At 36.1% G+C, this 18,976-nt stretch overlaps 1 protein-coding gene across 1 annotated transcript in view; it reads right to left on the bottom strand.

Moving 5' to 3' along the window:
* The window catches only part of LOC141448492 (arylalkylamine N-acetyltransferase 1-like), a 201,644-nt gene that overhangs the window by 94,633 nt on the left and 88,035 nt on the right, over positions 1-18,976 (bottom strand). The window contains exon 4 of the mRNA XM_074116871.1: positions 11,817-11,842. Within this exon, the coding sequence (XP_073972972.1) occupies positions 11,817-11,842 (26 nt within the window). The remainder of the gene's footprint in view (positions 1-11,816; positions 11,843-18,976) is intronic.

The raw sequence follows: 18,976 nt of genomic DNA, 5'->3' as shown, positions 1-18,976 counted from the left end.
GTACAACAGGAAAGTGAGGTAGAATTTGAATAAATTCTCTTCGGTGAACCCAATTCACTCTCCAGTAACTACAGCGCTCATACTGACCATTCTGCAGCCTCTATTCTCTTACACTGAAAACGTGAGTCCCCTCTTATTCGGCACACTTTCTCCTAGTTAAATCTACTGGGTATGCACTTTAGGGGAGATATACGCAAGAGTAGAGGAGAATCGTGTGCGTATGTGTGTGTGTGTGTGTGTGTGTGTTCACCACAAACGGAGAGCTTCATTAATTTCATGGCCAGCCGGCCTAATTGAATCTAGAGGGAAGCTTGACTTTAACGTCCATCGGCCACCGTTTCTGTGTGCATAGAGAGGGTCGTAACAAGTTTGGCGCCGTTAGCACATCAAGTGATCCTCTGGCCACAGCCACAGCATCCAAAGTGAGCTCTAGAGAGTGACGCACGGCTTTTGGGCCAAAGGCTTAGTGGTAGTCCCGTCCCCACCCCCGCCCACCTCAGACCAGAGCCCTCTTGATAATATTATTTAGTAGATTGGAATAGTGGTTGGGTCTTTAGTGCCCTTACATAGTGATGGCGTAACTGCCAATTAAATAGCGCTCTCTAGAATATATATGTTTAACATCTAGAAAGCAATTAAATTTGTTAAGCACTTTGAGGATTTCCTTTTTTGATATTTTTAATTTCAATCTTTCAACAGATCCATCAGGATATTTTCGTGAAAATTATTATCATTTTTTGAGATATTTTGATCATAATCACGATCTCAAAAATATTCAAAGAATCTTAAAACTGATTCTTCCGGTATTTACATAATGTAAAAACTTTCTAATCATCAATAGGATGAAAAGTAAATGCCAGTATTCAGTCGTGATGCATTTATTCTGCCGAGCTTTCGATTTAGGGACTAGGTCCATCTTCAGGGCCTTGTTTACAAAGTAATATTTCTCGGGAGCCACTGCTTTCTAGGACGGGTGGGGTCTGTGTCGGGATTGGCACCCTGGCACGCGTATGAATGGGCTGCGTGAATGTAAATAGGTTTAGGATTGTAAATGAGTGAGAGGAATATAGAGTACTCCACTCAATGTATATATAGGAATATATTATCTATTAGGAGGAATATATTTATTAGAATGAATGTATTTATTAGGATGAATGTATTTATTGGGATGATTGTATTTATTAGGATGAATGTATCTATTAGGATGAATGTAAACATTAGGGATGTATGAATTTATTAGGGTGAATGTACTATTAGGACGAATGTACTTATTAGGATGAGTGTATGAGTGTATACAGGGTGTCCCAAGCTATATGGATAACGACTTTTTCTCGGAAACTAAGATAGCTAGAGAAAAACTAAAAAATACGTGTTCCCTTAGTTTTTTGTTAGGAATCCAAATTTACTTTGTAAATTTTTTTCGGTGCTTTCAGAAGCGAGATACAGGCATCAACTTCATTTTTTCAAATGGGAAGGTGTGGTTTTTATTTCAGAAATAGATTCCTCTATTTTTTTAAAGAAAAATTTACTCGAACGGTTTTTTTCTGTGAGCGATATTTTAGAAATTATGAATGAAAACATGATTCATATAATAAACGTCAAAATAATAATATTTTAACGGTTTTTTGATTGAATAAGAAGAAAAGTACTATTTTATTATAAATTTTACTCCTCATTAATATTACGGATTATGCTCGAACTGGCCTCCACCACTAGAGATGCATAGACATGCTCTTTCCTGCCAATTGCCCCATACTGTCAAAGAAATAGTTTCGGCTTCAACCGAGTTACAGGTATCTATTATTCTCTGGTTTAGTTCATCTACAGATGCAATTCCGACTTGATTCTGATACACCTAGATTTAGAAATGCTTTTAGATAAGCAGAAATAAGGAAAGAAAGAAAAAAGTTATGAATAATCACCTTGTTTTTCAGGTAACCCCAAAGGAAATAGTCCATAGGTGTCAAATCCGGTGAACGAGGTGGCCACTAAATCGCCCCCCCCGTGTCGATATAACAAGCCTATAAAATTTCCTATCGAGATATCTCTTTACATGCCTGATGGTGTTATCGACACGGGGGGCGATTCAGTGGCATCTCTAATGGTGGAGGCCAGTTCGAGCATGTTCTGGTAATATTAATGAGGAGTAAAATTTATAATAAAATAGTACTTTTCTTCTTATTCAATCAAAAAACCGTTATAATATTATCATTTTGACATTTCTTCATGAATCATGTTTTCATTCCTAACTTCTAAAATATCGCTCACAGAAAAAAAACCGTCCAAGTAAATTTTTCTTTAAAAAAAATAGAGGAATCTATTTCTGTAATAAAAACCGCACCTTCCCATTTGAAAAAATGAAGTTGGTGCCTGTATCTCGCTTCTGGAAGCACCGAAAAAAAATTACAAAGTAAATTTGGATTCCTAACAAAAAACTAAGGGAACACGTATTTTTTAGTTTTTTTTCTAGCTATCTTAGTTTCCGAGAAAAAGTCGTTATCCATATAGCTTGGGACACCCTGTATATAAATTTTGTGTAAATAGGTTTTTTTAAAATTTAGGTTAGATCTCTATGGGGTGCGAGGAATATCGAGTACTCCACCCCAACATTAGTTAGGTAGGTTAGAAGGAAATACGAGTTAGGCCAACCGCTGGGTTAGTTTCGATTAGATTGACTAGATGTAGATTAGGCTGTGTAGTAAAGTGTCTATTCTCCAGTATAGTCTAGCTGCAAAGGACCCCCTTGATGATGCGCACCTTACAAAACAAAAAAAAAAAAAAAAATGTAATATTTTAACATTACAGGGTTGGTGTGTCTTCTGTCTTGTCTGTTCACGGACTGCCAAATGTATCACGACTGAATACTCGCATTTATTTTTTCATCCTATTGAAACTATGAATCAGTCACCAAAAAAATAATGAACAGCAATTTATAATCATCGCAAAATTTCTTATCAGTCGAGTAGAACGAGACGTTAAAGGAAAAGGAAGTCAAAATCTCTACACCAAACTTGTTTTATCAACTCCTGATCATGGATGGAAAGTGTTAAACTGGACAGGGATACAATTAAGTAAACATCGCTGCCACAACGGATTAACTCGATTAACGCTTTACTTCTTATTCTCTTAATTAACTTATTCTCAATAAAGAGTCATTCAATTTTTTTAAGGAACATGATGAGACATTGTGTCAAATTTCGAATATCCGTAGCTGATTATCACTTTCACATAGCCCCGCAACAGAACAATTACGTAAATCATTGAACATATTGTTAGTGATAAGACATGGGATATTTGGGCACACATGTTGCCAACGATCGCAGCATAATCGCAGACAATTAGCCTACTAAGATAATGATAATGCGTTCGACAACATAATCATGGTCACCATGAGTGCTAGCAATATTTGGGGTGGGATGATCTAAGTTATATACACAGTGCTTGCGCACATAGAGCCATGCTCTATAGGTAAGCCCCACGGAGTGTGATACTAATTCACCTGTTTCCCTACAGTAACCTTACTATCTACTGTTATCTTTCCAACATAACCTGCACGACCCACCCAACGCACAGTACTTCCAACTTCAAAGTACCCAATTCCCTACACTTGTGTACTCACAACTAGTTGCAGGTAAAATGGGAAAGGAAAATAACCTTTTCTGTTGTAAACAGCAAGCAACATCATTTTCCCTCTACTAAACAATTTCACTACAAACTAGATTATAAAAGCCTATGATGTAAATAGTAAGGCTAATTGTTGTTTCTAGGCTAAACTGTACTTTATCTTCCCGTTAATTAACGCCCAAGAACACAAGAGGAGACTTACCTATAATTAAACCCTTGGTTTTCAATCTATTTGCAGGTAAATGGTTAATTATAGAAATGATATGCATATATGCAGCGTGCATAAAAGGAATAAACAGTAATTTAACAGTAAATTTGCACTACCTGTAAGCCAAATGTTTTAAAATTTGGTAATTTTGTTGCATAATAATCTTTAGAAGGAGTGAAATCCTTACATTAGACTTAAATAGTGATAACATGTTAATACTATAGTTTAATGGAATGATCTAAGCTCCCTATTGCGTAGCGAACCCATCAATACTAAGAAAGAAACATACTTTACTTTTAAATTCTCATATTAATCGTTTAATAAAATCCAAGTCTAGACCGGGAATCGAACCTACTAACCAACAATACATCTTAGCTTTGCGGGTCTAGTATATCTAACCGCCTAACATATTTTACTATAAATTTCACATATTAACCATTAAATAAAATCCAATACCTAGACCGGGGGTATCGAACCCACTAAACCGCAATGCATCTAAGTTTTGCGGGTCTAGTCCTCTTAACCGCTCGGCTACTGTGGCGCTTCAATTTAATCAATAAAAAAGTATTATCACTAATTAATTAAAATTAAACAGAACAAAACTGTCTACTTTGTTTGACGACTAATTAAAATTAAACATACAACTGACATAATTAGGAGAAATGTAATATTTAATTAATTATTTAGGCAATTACATTTTTTTTTTAATTAATACTTGATTAGTTTAAACTTTTTAGGGGGTAAAAAAAAAAATATCTGTTGGTATCCTTGTACGAGGAGTTTTAATACAGCTGTTGAAGTTTGCTGAATTATTTGATGACAGACGTGAATTATTGATGGTTAATTAAAAGTGGGTGTTTTCCCTTAGAAGAGGACAGTATTTAATGGCCCTTATTTTTGTATCTGTGGGCGTACCAACCCTTAGTACTTTAGGGGAAATTAGGCAGCGCAAACTGAAAGATCTATTTAGCTTTCTCTTACTCTTATAAAAGGAATTTTAAGGGAAAGTCTAATTTTCAATATTAGGTTTAAAGCCATTTAAATAGTAAATCCAGTTTTGAGGTGTTCTGAGAATGCAAATGTGTGTTTTTTTAAGAAAATGTTTGAGAGATAATTGAGCCGTTTACTGCACAAATCGATTACCTCCATGTTTTGAAGTATCTTAAATTCGATAGATGGATAGTATATCGGAAAGAGAAATCGGTATCAAAATACGAAAATGTCTTCTGTGCATGTCACTGTTTGCATAAAAGTGATGTCAAGTGATACCCACTAGTCCAATAAATGCTTCAATAGCAAAAAAATATTTAACTTGAACAAAATTTATCACAATAAATAAATGGAGCGCCACCAAAAGTGACTTAATTGGATAAGTAGCATTCTTGAGGAATGAGTAAACGCGGATTGGTTTTAGAGAGTGCGAAATGGAACAGGTAGACACCTGCATTGTGTTAGTGTATGCTTCCGGCTGACATCACATTATTATACCTCTACCAACCGCACTTCCCTTTTGTTGATGTTCCCTGCGGACTTTAACTTTGTTAAACTTGTTAGGTGGACTTTGTTGGATAAGTTTCATTTCAAACTGTTATTTGAATAATTAACTAAAGCTACTTGTTTCACTTGAAAGTTCGCTCCCAGAGAGCTTTTTGTTTTCACTGATGTAATTGAGAGTGTATTTATAATTCAAAAGAAAATCCACACCACAAATGGGGAAAATGAAAATAATAAAAAGAGGGAAAATTAGTTGAAACAAAATGTTTGAGCTCAATTGACTTCATATTGTGCGGAAAACTCTCTTTGATTTCCCAACTAATTTAATGCAAATTACTTAATCAAGATTTCTTACTTAAATAATTATTTATTCTTTTAATAACTTAAAAATGAAAATGAATTTTTTAAGCTCTGCATAACTGGAAGGGTGTAGATACAAAAAGCAGGGTCAATCGAAGACCTAAGATAAGTAATACTAGGGACCTTAACTATCAAAAATTACACTTTTGGTCATCCATTTTAGGGCTGAATCTACTAGACTGTACTGAAGCGCCACGATAGCCGAGCGGTTAAGAGATTAGACCCGCAAAGCTAAGATGTATTGTTGGTTTAGTGGGTTCGATGCCCCTGGTCTAGGCCTTGGATTTTATTTAATGGTTAATATGAGAACTTTATAGTAAAGTATGATAGGCGGTTAAGAGATTAGACCCGCAAAGCTAAGATGTATTGTTGGTTTAGTGGGTTCGATTCTCGGTCTCTTAGATTTGGATTCTTTTTAATGGTTAATATGATGAGAAAGGTGTTCCACGCTAAGTCGAGCGGTTAAGAGAGTAGACCTGCAAAGCTAAGATGTATTGTTAGTTTAGTGGGTTCGATACTTTCTACGTACTTTAACCCACCCTATTCATCAGAGTCACTCTTTGTTTGGCATCTATGCCTAAATCTAAAGATATAGTGGTTGGGTCAAATAAAGAGCCGTTAAATGGTATTTTGCATACCTTCCTGAATGGCATTAGCATCTTAACGTTGGACAACGCGAAAGCAACTAAAAGAGGAATATGCAGAAAAATAAATGCATCTTTTTATTTTGGACTAAGATTGATTATTTTTTAACTTGCCTTTGTTTTTATTATTCTTATTTTAGATCGCAGGTCTCAAAACTGTGCAGTCTTGAAATTCTCCTTTTTACCAAGGAGAAGAAGAAGAAATAAAGTTACCTCTGAGAAAGACAAGAGAAGTTAAGGATGCTGAGAGAGGGGGCTAGTTCTCTGAAACAGTCGGAGAATGAGCAGAGACCGTACGGGCTCTGAGCCAGGGGTCCTATATTCTTTAGGGTTAGCGGGGATCTCATGGTAATTACAATTTATGAAGGGCTAGAATTAATTTACCAGTGCATGATTTACAAACTAGCCCTTCCTTTCAAAACCCTTTCCAATTTCTTGTAGGGTTAGCGCAGGGATGTTGATGCTGCTTCTCTCATCCTGCTTCTTCTTCCTCTCTATCCCTACTTCTGCCGTGCATACATTCATATCTTTCCATTCACACTCAAACACACAAGCACACCAAAACCCCTTCCACCTACTACCTCAATTCTTCAGCAGGAAAAACACCCTGTCCACAAACCTACAAGGTAAATGACTGGGAAAATTTGATATACGCACTGAAATGTTTTCCACAACGTGAAAATCTACGCCAATGTAAACAACTGAAGGTGTCAATTTGTAAATATTTTGTTGTTCTGTGTGAAGAGGTGTTCATTATTTTTTATTATATTTTCTTGGTTTTATCATAAAAACAAAGCAAACATCTAATTGGGAAATGGTTAATTATAAATTACCACACACACCGATATCAAGTGTACAATTGCAAAAAACAGCACTACAAAAATGGCCAGACAGATTACAGTAATGGTAATAAAGGGAGATTCTATAAAACTATGGCAGATCAGTTACCTAGACAACCATGGTTTAAGGAAACTGTCACTAATAAATGGTCTGTTACGACAATAAGCAGGCTGAGAGCGAACCACGCGGTGTGCGGATCGTATCTTCACAGGATCAACAAAAGGTCCTCTCTCTCCTCCTTACGCAGATTGCGATGAGGAGGAGGATTTCAAGACAATATAATAATGATATGTCCACGTTACGTGGTAGAAAGGAAACGAATGTTTGACGACTTATACAGGTATTTAGAAGCACCATTTTGCTACGAAGACATAATATACTCCTCCAGCATCTATGTGTTTAAATCTGTAGCAGAGCTAGCAATGAAATATGAATGTATTTAAAAGTTATAGCCGATTAGAATGAATGGAAGAAAATGATTACAGAAGGATTACGTGATTTTAATTTCGGTTAAGCTATAAGGATGGCAGGAATATAGATAGAGTTATGATCCATCCATTAGTTTGTATGTAAATAGTTGTATCTAGTAGAGGGATGAATGTGTGAAGCGAATGTATTTATAAGTAAGAACGGAGAGTGAGTGATATTCTAGTGATAAGCACCTAGAGGATGCTGGCTGTATGGCGAAAGCCAATGCCAAAAAAAGCCCCCCCCCCCAAAAAAAAACGTAATTGGTAAGCAAAATCAAATTGATAAGAACTTAATATGATTTAAAATTTGGAAATTATAGTCAGAACCTAAAGAAATGAGTTCACACTATTAGTTTTGTAATTCTTACCAGCGTTTTCAACATTTATGCCAAGAAAATTCGATTCAGCGTCAATCCCTGGATAGTTTAATGGAAATACTTTATCTTACAGGTAGTTGGTTGTCGTTCTTGTAATATAAGGATGAATTGGAAGTGAAGTGAAGGAATAAGAATGATCGGTAAGTAAAATAAGATTGGGGATGGCAGAAGATAGGCAGGCTGTGGTGGTATAGGAGAGGTAAACAGATAAATAATCGGTTTTGCCGACAGATGTAAACGCAGCATCAGAGATATGCTCCACTTGAAGCATAGTTGTCGTTACTTGCTTGCTTCATCGTTCTGCTTTTTTCTTCTATTTTCTCTCTCAGTCACAGTTTAAGAGAGAGAAAGTGCTGCCGGGGATAAAAAATAAGAAAAATCGTATTAAGTTGCTCATTGTAAAAAATAAAAATAAAAAAAGTGGATAACTGTAGAGGAAGGGAGAGGTAAGAAAAAGAAGAGAAGAATTTCACGCCGTAAAGAGATTTGACGCACGCGACGAGAGGATAGCTGGTTGGCAACGTGGAAGAGAGAGAGCCCGAATTGTGTAAAAGAACAGTGAGGGATGTGGAAAATGTATTCCTTGGGAAAAATCCCAGGGCGGTTGTACAGCCGCACATCCCTCGGGAGTTTCATGGCGTAGTCTTCTTGTTAGAACGGACGCGGCTCGTGGACCCAACTGAAATGAGTTTATACTTCAGCCGGAGGGGATGAGATGGAGAGTCAGAGAGAGTTAGGAGGAGGAGCCGCCTCCACTCGTGCTTGACACCAGGGGGCTGTAAAACTCTATCTCTTTTTATCTTCTTCCGGCCCCCACCGCCCCATCTCAAGCCATTTACTTCTGCACATTTCCGCTGTTGCACACAATACCTTCGCGCGCATTTTAAGCTCCTCTCGTTTATAGCTTCTACCTAGCATTATTATTATTTTTTTTGTGTCCTCGGCATCCAAAGTCTGGGTTAATCGTATTGCTTATACTTTTTTTTTTGTCTGTTCATTTCCACCATAATCATTTCATTTTGATGGAAATATTTGTTCATAACTATCTTAGCTTTAACTCAATGTAGAAAGATCCTCACGAGATCAACAGAAATGTCAGTGAATCGTTTATTTTACTAAATCTTAACTGTATTTTTTTTTAGTAATGGGTGATTAACAATAGTTTTCCATTAACAGGCGCCACGATAGCCGAGCGGTTAAGATACTAGACCCGCAAAGCTAAGATGTATTGTTGGTTAGTGGCTTCGATTCCCCCGGTCTAGGCCTTGGATTTTATTTAATGGTTAATATGAGAAATTTATAGTAAAGTATGTTAGGCGGTTAAGAGACTAGGTCCCGCAAAGCTAAGATGTATTGTTGGTTAGTGGCTTCGATTCCCCCGGTCTAGGCCTTGGATTTTATTTAATGGTTAATATGAGAAATTTATAGTAAAGTATGTTAGGCGGTTAAGAGACTAGACCCGCAATGCTAAGATGTATTGTTGGTTTAGTGGGTTCGATTCCCGGTGTCTAGTTCTTGGATATTATTTAATGGTTAATATGAGAAATTAAACCTCTTAGTAATAAAAACTTGCCAAATATCATGCGGGAAACCTCTTCGATTTGAAGCGCGTTTGGTCCAAATAAAATGCTTAAGAAAGTGAATGAACTTTTGAAACTTTACACCATTTACGATATTTCACGGTTGTTTTTTTCTTACTAATCACCCACAATTATCACACCACAATAAATAGAACTATTGATTCCAATAAATCACTAAAACAAGAACGACAGAATAACACGCCAAAATTTTAATTTAAAGAACTATTTGGCAGTAAAATAACAATGATCATGCCCACAATTTTGCAAATTTATAGAATTTTAATATTGCAATAAATAACAAGCTTAGAAAATCTCACAATACTTTTTAGAAACAAACCAATGATAAAGAAGTTCAACAATGGGTTTCCAAGTCTATTCGGATTTGAGTGTTGAGCGGTTAACCGAAACCAGGCTGAGTGCTCAGCTTGCGAATTTTCAGCTTTTGGTCCAACAAGTTGTTGTAGATGGAAAAGTAACAATTTTTGAGCTTAAACCAATTAAATTTTCCATCACTTGAGCTATATAACATCAATACGTCGTTTCATGGAATACGTCATCATTTAATCGTAAAAAAAAAAAAAAAAATTAAAACTTAAACAAAAGTAATAGTGACGTCATGAGCTAATTAAAACTATTTGTTGCTAACAACTTTAAAGTTAAAATTATTGGTACGTAGCTACATACGAGGGTCGTTTGAAAAGTCCGTGCAAAGTCAGAGAGATAGCACTACTGGCGCGTATCGAGGTTATGTTTAATTAGTAGCATCTCTTGGAAGAACACACACCAAGTTTCAGCCAGATCGGTCTGTTTCTTTGTGTTTGGCATTCGTTTGAATCAAGGAAGTCGAGTGATTTTCAAAAAATGGACGAAAAAGAATTTCGTGTGTTGATTAAACACTACTTTATGAAAGGCAAAACGCCTCAGGAGACTAAAGAGAAGCTTGATAAACATTATGGTGACTCTGCACCTTCGATTAGAACAGTTTATAAGTGGTTTCAAAATTTTCGGAGTGGCCATATGGGCACAAGTGACGCTGAACGTTCTGGACGCCCTGTTGAGGTTACTACTCCAGAAATCATTGATAAAATCCATGATATGGTGATAGATGACAGAAAAGTGAAGGTGCGTGAGACTGCTAGTGCTGTGGGCATCTCGAATGAACGGGTACATAATATTTTGCATCAACATTTGGACATGACAAAGCTATCCGCAAGATGGGTGCCGCGATTGCTCACGCTTGACCAAAAACGAAATCGTGTGAAGTGTTGCAAGGACGGTTTGCAGCTGTTCCAGAAGAATCCGCAGGACTTTAAGCGCCTTTTCGTCAATGTGGATGAAACATGGATACGTCACTACACTCCTGAGACCAAAGAACAATCTAAACAATGGGTTACCAAGGGGGAATCTGCGCCAAAAAAGGCGAAGACCGTTCCTTCGGCCGGAAAGATTATGGCGACTGTCTTTTGGGATTCGCAAGGAATAATCCTCATCGACTATCTGGAAAAGGGTAAAACTATTACAGGTGCATATTATTCATCGTTATTGGACCGTTTAAAAACCGAGCTGCAAGAAAAACGCCCACGATTGGCCCACAAAAAAGTCCTTTTCCATCACGACAACGCACCAGCTCACACCTCAGCAGTTGTGGTCGCAAAATTAATGGAAATAGGGTTCCAACTCGTTTCACATCCCCCCTATTCTCCAGACTTGGCTCCCTCGGACTACTATTTGTTCCCCAATATGAAGAAATGGCTGGCGGGAAAAAGATTTTATTCAAACGAGGAGGTGATTGCAGAAACGAATGGCTATTTTTCAGACTTGGACAAATCCTATTATTCGGAAGGGATCAACAAACTAGAGCAGCGTTGGACGAGGTGTATAAGCCTAAAAGGAGACTATGTTGAAAAATAAAAAAGGTTTACCCCAAAAAATTAAGTAGGTTTTATTTTCGCACGGACTTTTCAAACGACCCTCGTATAATAACAAATTTGTATTCTGCTATTGAACTTTGTTCATCTACCACTAGCCAGATTCGTCAACCAAGAAATCGACCCCTGGAGCAGCCTATATCGACCACTTTACCTGTTCTCTGTATTTTAGTATTTTAGGCTGAGGAATTTGTGGTAGCAAGACTTTACTATGTCAGGTACAAGGTGTCGGTACACAAAAGAGAAAAGAAGGTTGCAAATAAACATTAAAGAAAAAAATTAATGTCTTACCTTATTGAATTTTCGCTCCCAAAAACCTGTAAAAAGAAAATTTAGAAATTAGTCTCTTTATTTTCACTTTATTTAGCTACATTTACAACTAGAACAAATTTTGTATCACGTAAATTTAAAGTTAACTGGGTCAGTTAACTTGAAAGACATGTTAGAGTGATCACCCATTGGTGAAACTCTTTCTCGGTGGTGTATATCAGTAAGTCCCTAGGCCATTTCCGCTTCAAGCGACGGGGAAGTTTGTTGGGAAGGTGAGAGAGCTGTTAGACAAGAAGATTAGGATAGAGAGCTCTAGTAGGCTGAAGGAATTTGTGGTAGCAAAACTTTATTATGTCAGAACCTAAAAGAGATGTGAAGATCAGTGAAGAATGGTGAGGTTAGATACTTAATATGGAGTATTAAGGATACACCTTAAGAGTTTAGGCTGTAGTGTCTGCAGGCGTTTGGAGTTGAAAGGGTTTGGTTGAGCCCCAAACTGCTGCTCTGGATGTGCATATCGGATGTTCACGTCTTGTCGTTAAAGCCGAGTGTGTGACTTCCAGGTGAGTCTCTTGTCAATCTATAGTCTTGAGACTACGTCAAATTAGTCTTTATAATTAAAAAAAAAATTAACAATAAATTTAATTAAATTATAAAAATAAGAAAATTAATCATCTAAATAATACTCCTCAGTTTATATAATAAATGGAGTACTTAGATGACGAAAACGTGACTATGTAACATAAATTTAGAAAAATAAAAAACTCATTTTCAAAGGAATAAACATTATATATATCTAAATGGGAGCACATATTGTAAGGACTGAAAGATGTAATTAAAGAAAACCTATATATATATATATAGGTCACAGTAATATTGAAGACAGACAGATGGGAAGAGCGAGAGAGATAGAGTGAGTGGGCGTGAGAAAGAGAGAGAGAGAAAGAAATAAAGGAATGACTCTGGTGAGTAACAGGCTGGTGAGTTATTGGTTAATTAATGGGAGTGCGGTATTTACTCCGGAAGCAACCATCTATCTGTGGAGTCCGCAGCGTACAGACAGACAGAAAGACAGACCAACAATGTGAACATATTTTCACTCTGGTTGTGTTTATGGTGCTCCATATGGTGTGAGTGAGTGTAGCTCCAAGTAATTGTGTTTGCTCTAAACTTGTGTTTTACTCAAGGAAGAATTTACGATTTAGCGTAGTAATTTTCGTAAATTTGTATTCAATACTGACTAACGTTCACGTTTAGATGTCTTAAATAGATTATTAATTTAATTCTTTACTCTAATAATATCCTCTCCAATAGCTTGGCTATATTTATTTTTTTAAAAAAAATTACGTAAAGTAGGGCTTTTGACGTGAATACGCCTTTAAATTTGCTGTCATATGGAGGCAATCCAAAAAACATAATGATAACAAAATCGGGGGATACAGTTTGGCATTATAGTTTCGAATCTATCGTCTACATCCAGAATTAAATTAGACCACTGGATAGCTAAAGGACCAAAGAATTCATTACGATAAGCGAGGACTGTGACGCATCGCGCGCGGTGGAGGGGGAAGCGCCGCCATTTTGAGATCATTTTGCAGCGTATCGAGATTTGCAATTTGTATAACTTTTGACTCGGAGAAGCTACGATGTTCGTTTAAGTTTTAATCGTCAGCTGTCGTCACAATCTATCGATTTTATATAAAACATTAGTGTAAAATAGTAACAGTGAATATAATAAGGTGTTAGAATAAAACAAATATTATCGAAAATATATAATGTCGGCCTGTACGCGTCGAAAAGCCAGAGATCGTATACGGTTGGAAAGGGCTTCTCAAGAGCAATCGAATGGTAATAATAAAACACCATATGACCGAGTCTCAAGCTGTGTCGGGAACGTAAAAGAATGAATGCGGCCGAGCGGATCAACGACGGTGTCAGTACAACTGCAGCTGGGGCGGTTGAAATTATGCAAGTAGATGATGAAATCGCTTCTACATCGACAACGGACTGTATAGGCATAGGTTGTGTTCGATCGTTGATTTGTTTCCTTGATTTCATCCTAAATACATAAATAAAATTATTATATATAAAAAATATAACCCGTTACGTACAACGTATTCACGTACAACACACGGCCGTGTCCATGACACAGCCACAGTTTTTCTTTTTGTATCATTGTGACACTCACTACTTAACTCAAAGTGTCACAAAATATCTTTGCATTTTCGCTAACAACTTACTGGACAAGGAAACTGTTGCCTTAATTAGCGACATAAAACCGGAAAACAAAACCGTTTTTAAAGTTCCCTGAGTCAGAGGTTAACAAGAAAATGGCCAGTTGTTACCTCTTATAAGTGTTGTGAGCGTATTAGAGAATAGCCTAAAATCAAAACTTAAAAAAAAAAAATGGTATCAAAACTTCTTTTCTTTTTTTTTTTGGTTTTGGTTCTAGCGAAACCAATCGCTCAACCGGAAGTCCCACTTTATTGAGTTTTTTAAATCTAATTTTTTAAAATCGCCTCAAAAAATGAGCCCAAAGATTTTTTTTTTTCTAAAAAACACACACATGTAAATCTTAAAATTAATTTTGAATTCTCAAAACATTACTTTCACTCTTCAACGCATCACTCTTCGTTCTATCTTTTACAATTTAATTCCTTTACCAGTAGTCAACGTAGGCCTTACCTTGACAGAAGAGTTACATGGAACCCTCATACTCGATTTAAGGAGAACAGAACTCAACAGACGCTTCCGACAACTGAAAAGACTAACTAGACAACAGATCAAAACTCACTATAGACAAAAAAAGACTTATATATATACTATATTAAAGCCAGTCTAGAGCTTATGGCATCAAACCTGTGGAGGTTCAACCAAACGCTCAAATCTGCAAAGGATCCAGCTCCTTGCAATCTAAAATTCTTCGCTCTATAGTAAACGCTCCTTTCTACGTCACCAATCAAACCATTCACACAGATTTAAACATTCCTTTCGTCACACAAGTTGCAAGAACACGTTACAGAAAATTCCATCTTAGCATTCAATCTCATCACAATCCACTTGTACAACATCTATCTTCAAAAACCTTTCCAGACAACACTTCTAGGACAGTCTTAAAAAGAGAGTCAGTAGAGTTTAGAATGTTTTTGGAGTGTTACCGCTGGCTAACATCTCCACTCTGATATGTGTGATTGTTGCTTATTGTTTACTACTTGTTGCTTATAACGCAAAATGCGTTGATTGTAACTAAATACAAAAAATGAATTATTTCTTTAGTTTTGTTCCAATGTTGGTACTTTAGGCTACAGTTTATTGCCTTTATTGCAAGCTGAACAATAAATGCATCAGGCTAAAATAAAAATTAATAGTATTGTTTTTCTTTTATTTATAGTTTTATATGATACAGAAAAACAAAACAAAAATCAAACGTAAGGATTTGAAGGGATTGTAATTAAAGGGCGAATACTTGAAAGTTTTTTGGTCCCAGGAAAAGCTCAGTAACTGCTCTTACGTAAGTAAAAGAAAGCAAAATTGTGAGAAAAGGGAGAATTTTGCTAAAGAAAATGTTTTTCTTAAAAATAAAACTTTAAAAGAAGAAAGAAAACAAAAGAGATTAGAATTATCATGGAAGAAAAGTAAAATAAATTTATTTGCGACTGCGTATTTTCCTTTTGTTGATGATAACAACTTGGACATCAAAACAAATTTAGAATAACTTAAGTAAATTTGTTATGCTAGCCCCGGGAGTGAAGGAATGAGTTCAGAGAGAGAGAGAGAGTGGAATGGAATAAAAAAGCACTCTGGAATAAGAAAGCAGGGTCGCTTAGAAGCAACAGGAAAAAAGCTTGTGTGTATTTTTAGGAGAAGTGGGAGACAATGGGAAGAATGAAAGTATAGAGGGTAAGGGGGCGGAAGCAACGATAAAAGCGAAAAGAAGAGAGAGAGAGAGAGAGATGTGGAATGATGACAAGGGGCTGACTATGATAGTCTCTGACTGAGCCTAGTGTCTGGAGGGACTCCAGCCAACAGACCGACCCTCCCACACTTCTCAGGGAAGAGCTTCTGCATAAAGTGGATTAGCGTGTAAGAGAAAGGAACTCACAGAGAATACAAGGCCTTTCTCAACTCTGGAGAGCTTTCATGGATTATCCAAGTATTTCTCTCTGGAGTAGATGCTCCAAAGAAGGCGATGTGTAACTCCAGGATGCCTCAACAGTTCAGATCAACAAAGAATAAAACAGTTGGTACAAAATTACTCCTAACTCTTTCTAAAAAAAATATGCAAGCGTACAGTGAAATTCATCATCAACAATAAACATCCCCAAATCCACTACACAACCAAAATATTTTATACGTAATCAATTCGATCAAAATATAGATTACACGAGCAGAAATTTATAGTATGATGAGTCGAGTAAAGCGACAGTATTAAGTAGAGCTTTACCCCAATGTGCCCACTCACGCCCCTTTTTAAAGGAAAACTTGAAGGAAAGCATCTCTCCAGTAAGAGCTTTATAAACCACTTCAAGTTTAAAGTGTTCAACAGCAGATGAATGAAAGCTTTCTAATATATAGATTTTGATTAAACTCCTCTCAAAATCCTTGATTAAACATAGTATTTTAAACCTGGTTTACTTTGAAATTAAATTAGTTTATTTAATAGAAAAAAAATAAGTGAAGCATTTGAAAAAGTTTCTCCTTTTTCAATTAAATTATCACTTTAGAATTATTTTCAATTATTTTATTTTTAGATCTACAAAATTAATAAGGTAAAAGCGTACTACACTTGTATGTATTTTTGCTGGGCTATGACAAATTATTGAGGAGATACAGCAGTTCGAAATACGAATGAAAATTGCATAAGTCTCAAAATAGGCACTTTATATCTCCTTCAAAAACTGAGATAGGAAGCTGTAGTTATGTGTAAGTGTAAATGTAAAAGAGGACTATAATTGTACTTATTTTCGCTGGGCTATCACAAATTAGTGAGGAGATACAGCAGTTCGAAATACGAATGAAAATTGCATAAGTCTCAAAATAGGCACATTATATCTCCTTCAAAAACTGAGATAGGAAGCTGTAGTTATGTGTAAGTGTAAATGTAAAAGAGGACTATAATTGTATGTATTTTCGCTGGGCTATCACAAATTAGTGAGGAGATACAGCAGTTCGAAATACGAAAGAAATATGCATAAGTCTAAAAATTAGGCACCTTATATCTCCTTCAAAGACTGAGATAGGAAGCTGTAGTTATGTGCAAGTGTAAAAGTAAAAGCGTACTACACTTGTATGTATTTTCGCTGGGCTATCACAAATTAGTGAGGAGATACAGCAGTTCGAAATACGAAAGAAAAATGCATAAGTCTCAAAATTAGGCACCTAATATCTCCTTCATAAATTGAGATAGGAAGCTGTAGTTATGTGTAAGTGTATAGAGAAAAGCGTACTACATTTGTATGTATAGTCGCTGGGCTATCACAAATTAGTGAGGAAATACAGCAGTTCGAAATACGAAAGAAAATTGCATAAGTCTCAAAATAGGCACTTTACATCTCCTTCAAAAACTGAGATAGGAAGCTGTAGTTATGTGTAAGTGTAAATGTAAAAGAGGACTATAATTGTATGTATTTTCGCTGGGCTATCACAAATTAGTGAGGAGATACAGCAGTTCGAAATACGAAAGAAAATTACATAAGTCTCAAAATAGGCACTTTAAATCTCCTTCAAAAACTGAGATAGGAAGCTGTAGTTATGTGTAAGTGTAAATGTAAAAGAGGACTATAATTGTATGTATTTTCGCTGGGCTATCACAAACTAGTGAGGAGATACAGCAGTTCGAAATACGAAAGAAAATTGCATAAGTCTCAAAATAGGCACTTTATATCTCCTTCAAGAACTGAGAAAGGAAGCTGTAGTTATGTGTAAGTGTAAATGTAAAAGAGGACTATAATTGTATGTATTTTCGCTGGGCTATCAAAAATTAGTGAGGAGATACAGCAGATCGAAATACGAAAGAAAAATGCATAAGTCTCAAAATTAGGCACCTTATATCTCCTTCATAAATTGAGATAGGAAGCTGTAGTTATGTGTAAGTGTATAAGTAAAAGCGTTCTAAAATAGTATGTATTTTCGCTGGGCTATCACAAATTAGTGAGGAGATACAGCAGTTCGAAATACGAACGAAAATTACATAAGTCTCAAAATAGGCACTTTATATCTCCTTCAAAAACTGAGATAGGAAGCTGTAGTTATGTGTAAGAGTAAATGTAAAAGAGGACTATAATTGTATATATTTTCGCTGGGCTATCACAAATTAGTGAGCAGATACAGCAGTTCGAAATACGAAAGAAATATGCATAAGTCTAAAAATTAGGCACCTTATATCTCCTACAAAGACTGAGATAGGAAGCTGTAGTTATGTGCAAGTGTAAAAGTAAAAGCGTACTACACTTGTATGTATTTTCGCTGGGCTATCACAAATTAGTGAGGAGATACAGCAGTTCGAAATACGAAAGAAAAATGCATAAGTCTCAAAATTAGGCACCTAATATCTCCTTCATAAATTGAGATAGGAAGCTGTAGTTATGTGTAAGTGTATAGAGAAAAGCGTACTACATTTGTATGTATAGTCGCTGGGCTATCACAAATTAGTGAGGAAATACAGCAGTTCGAAATACGAAAGAAAATTGCATAAGTCACAAAATTAGGTAGCTTATATCTCCTTCATAAATTGAGATAGGAAGCTGTAGTTATGTGTAACTGTAAATGTAAAAGAGGTTTATAATTGTATCTTTTTCGCTGGGCTATCACAAATTAGTGAGGATATACAGCAGTTCGAAATACGAAAGAAAATGGCAAAGGTCCCAAAATTAGGCACCTTATATCTCCTACACAAAATGAGATAGGAAGCTGTAGTTATGTGTAAGTGTATAAGTAGAAGCGTTCTACAATAGTATGTATTTTCGCTGGGATATCAAAAATTAGTGAGGAGATACAGCAGTTCGAAATACGAAAGAAAATTGCAAAGGTCCCAAAATTAGGCACTTTAAATCTCCTTCAAAAACTGAGATAGGAAGCTGTAGTTATGTGTAAGTGTAAATGTAAAAGAGGACTATAATTGTATGTATTTTCGCTGGGCTATCACAAACTAGTGAGGAGATACAGCAGTTCGAAATACGAAA

This window comes from Rhodnius prolixus, unplaced genomic scaffold (genome assembly GCF_049639745.1).
Source record: "Rhodnius prolixus isolate KJV_2025 unplaced genomic scaffold, Rpr scaffold_2, whole genome shotgun sequence".
Lineage (NCBI taxonomy): Eukaryota > Metazoa > Arthropoda > Insecta > Hemiptera > Reduviidae > Rhodnius > Rhodnius prolixus.
The sequence above is the reverse complement of the archived record's forward strand: the minus strand, read 5'-3'. Positions and strand labels throughout refer to the sequence as shown.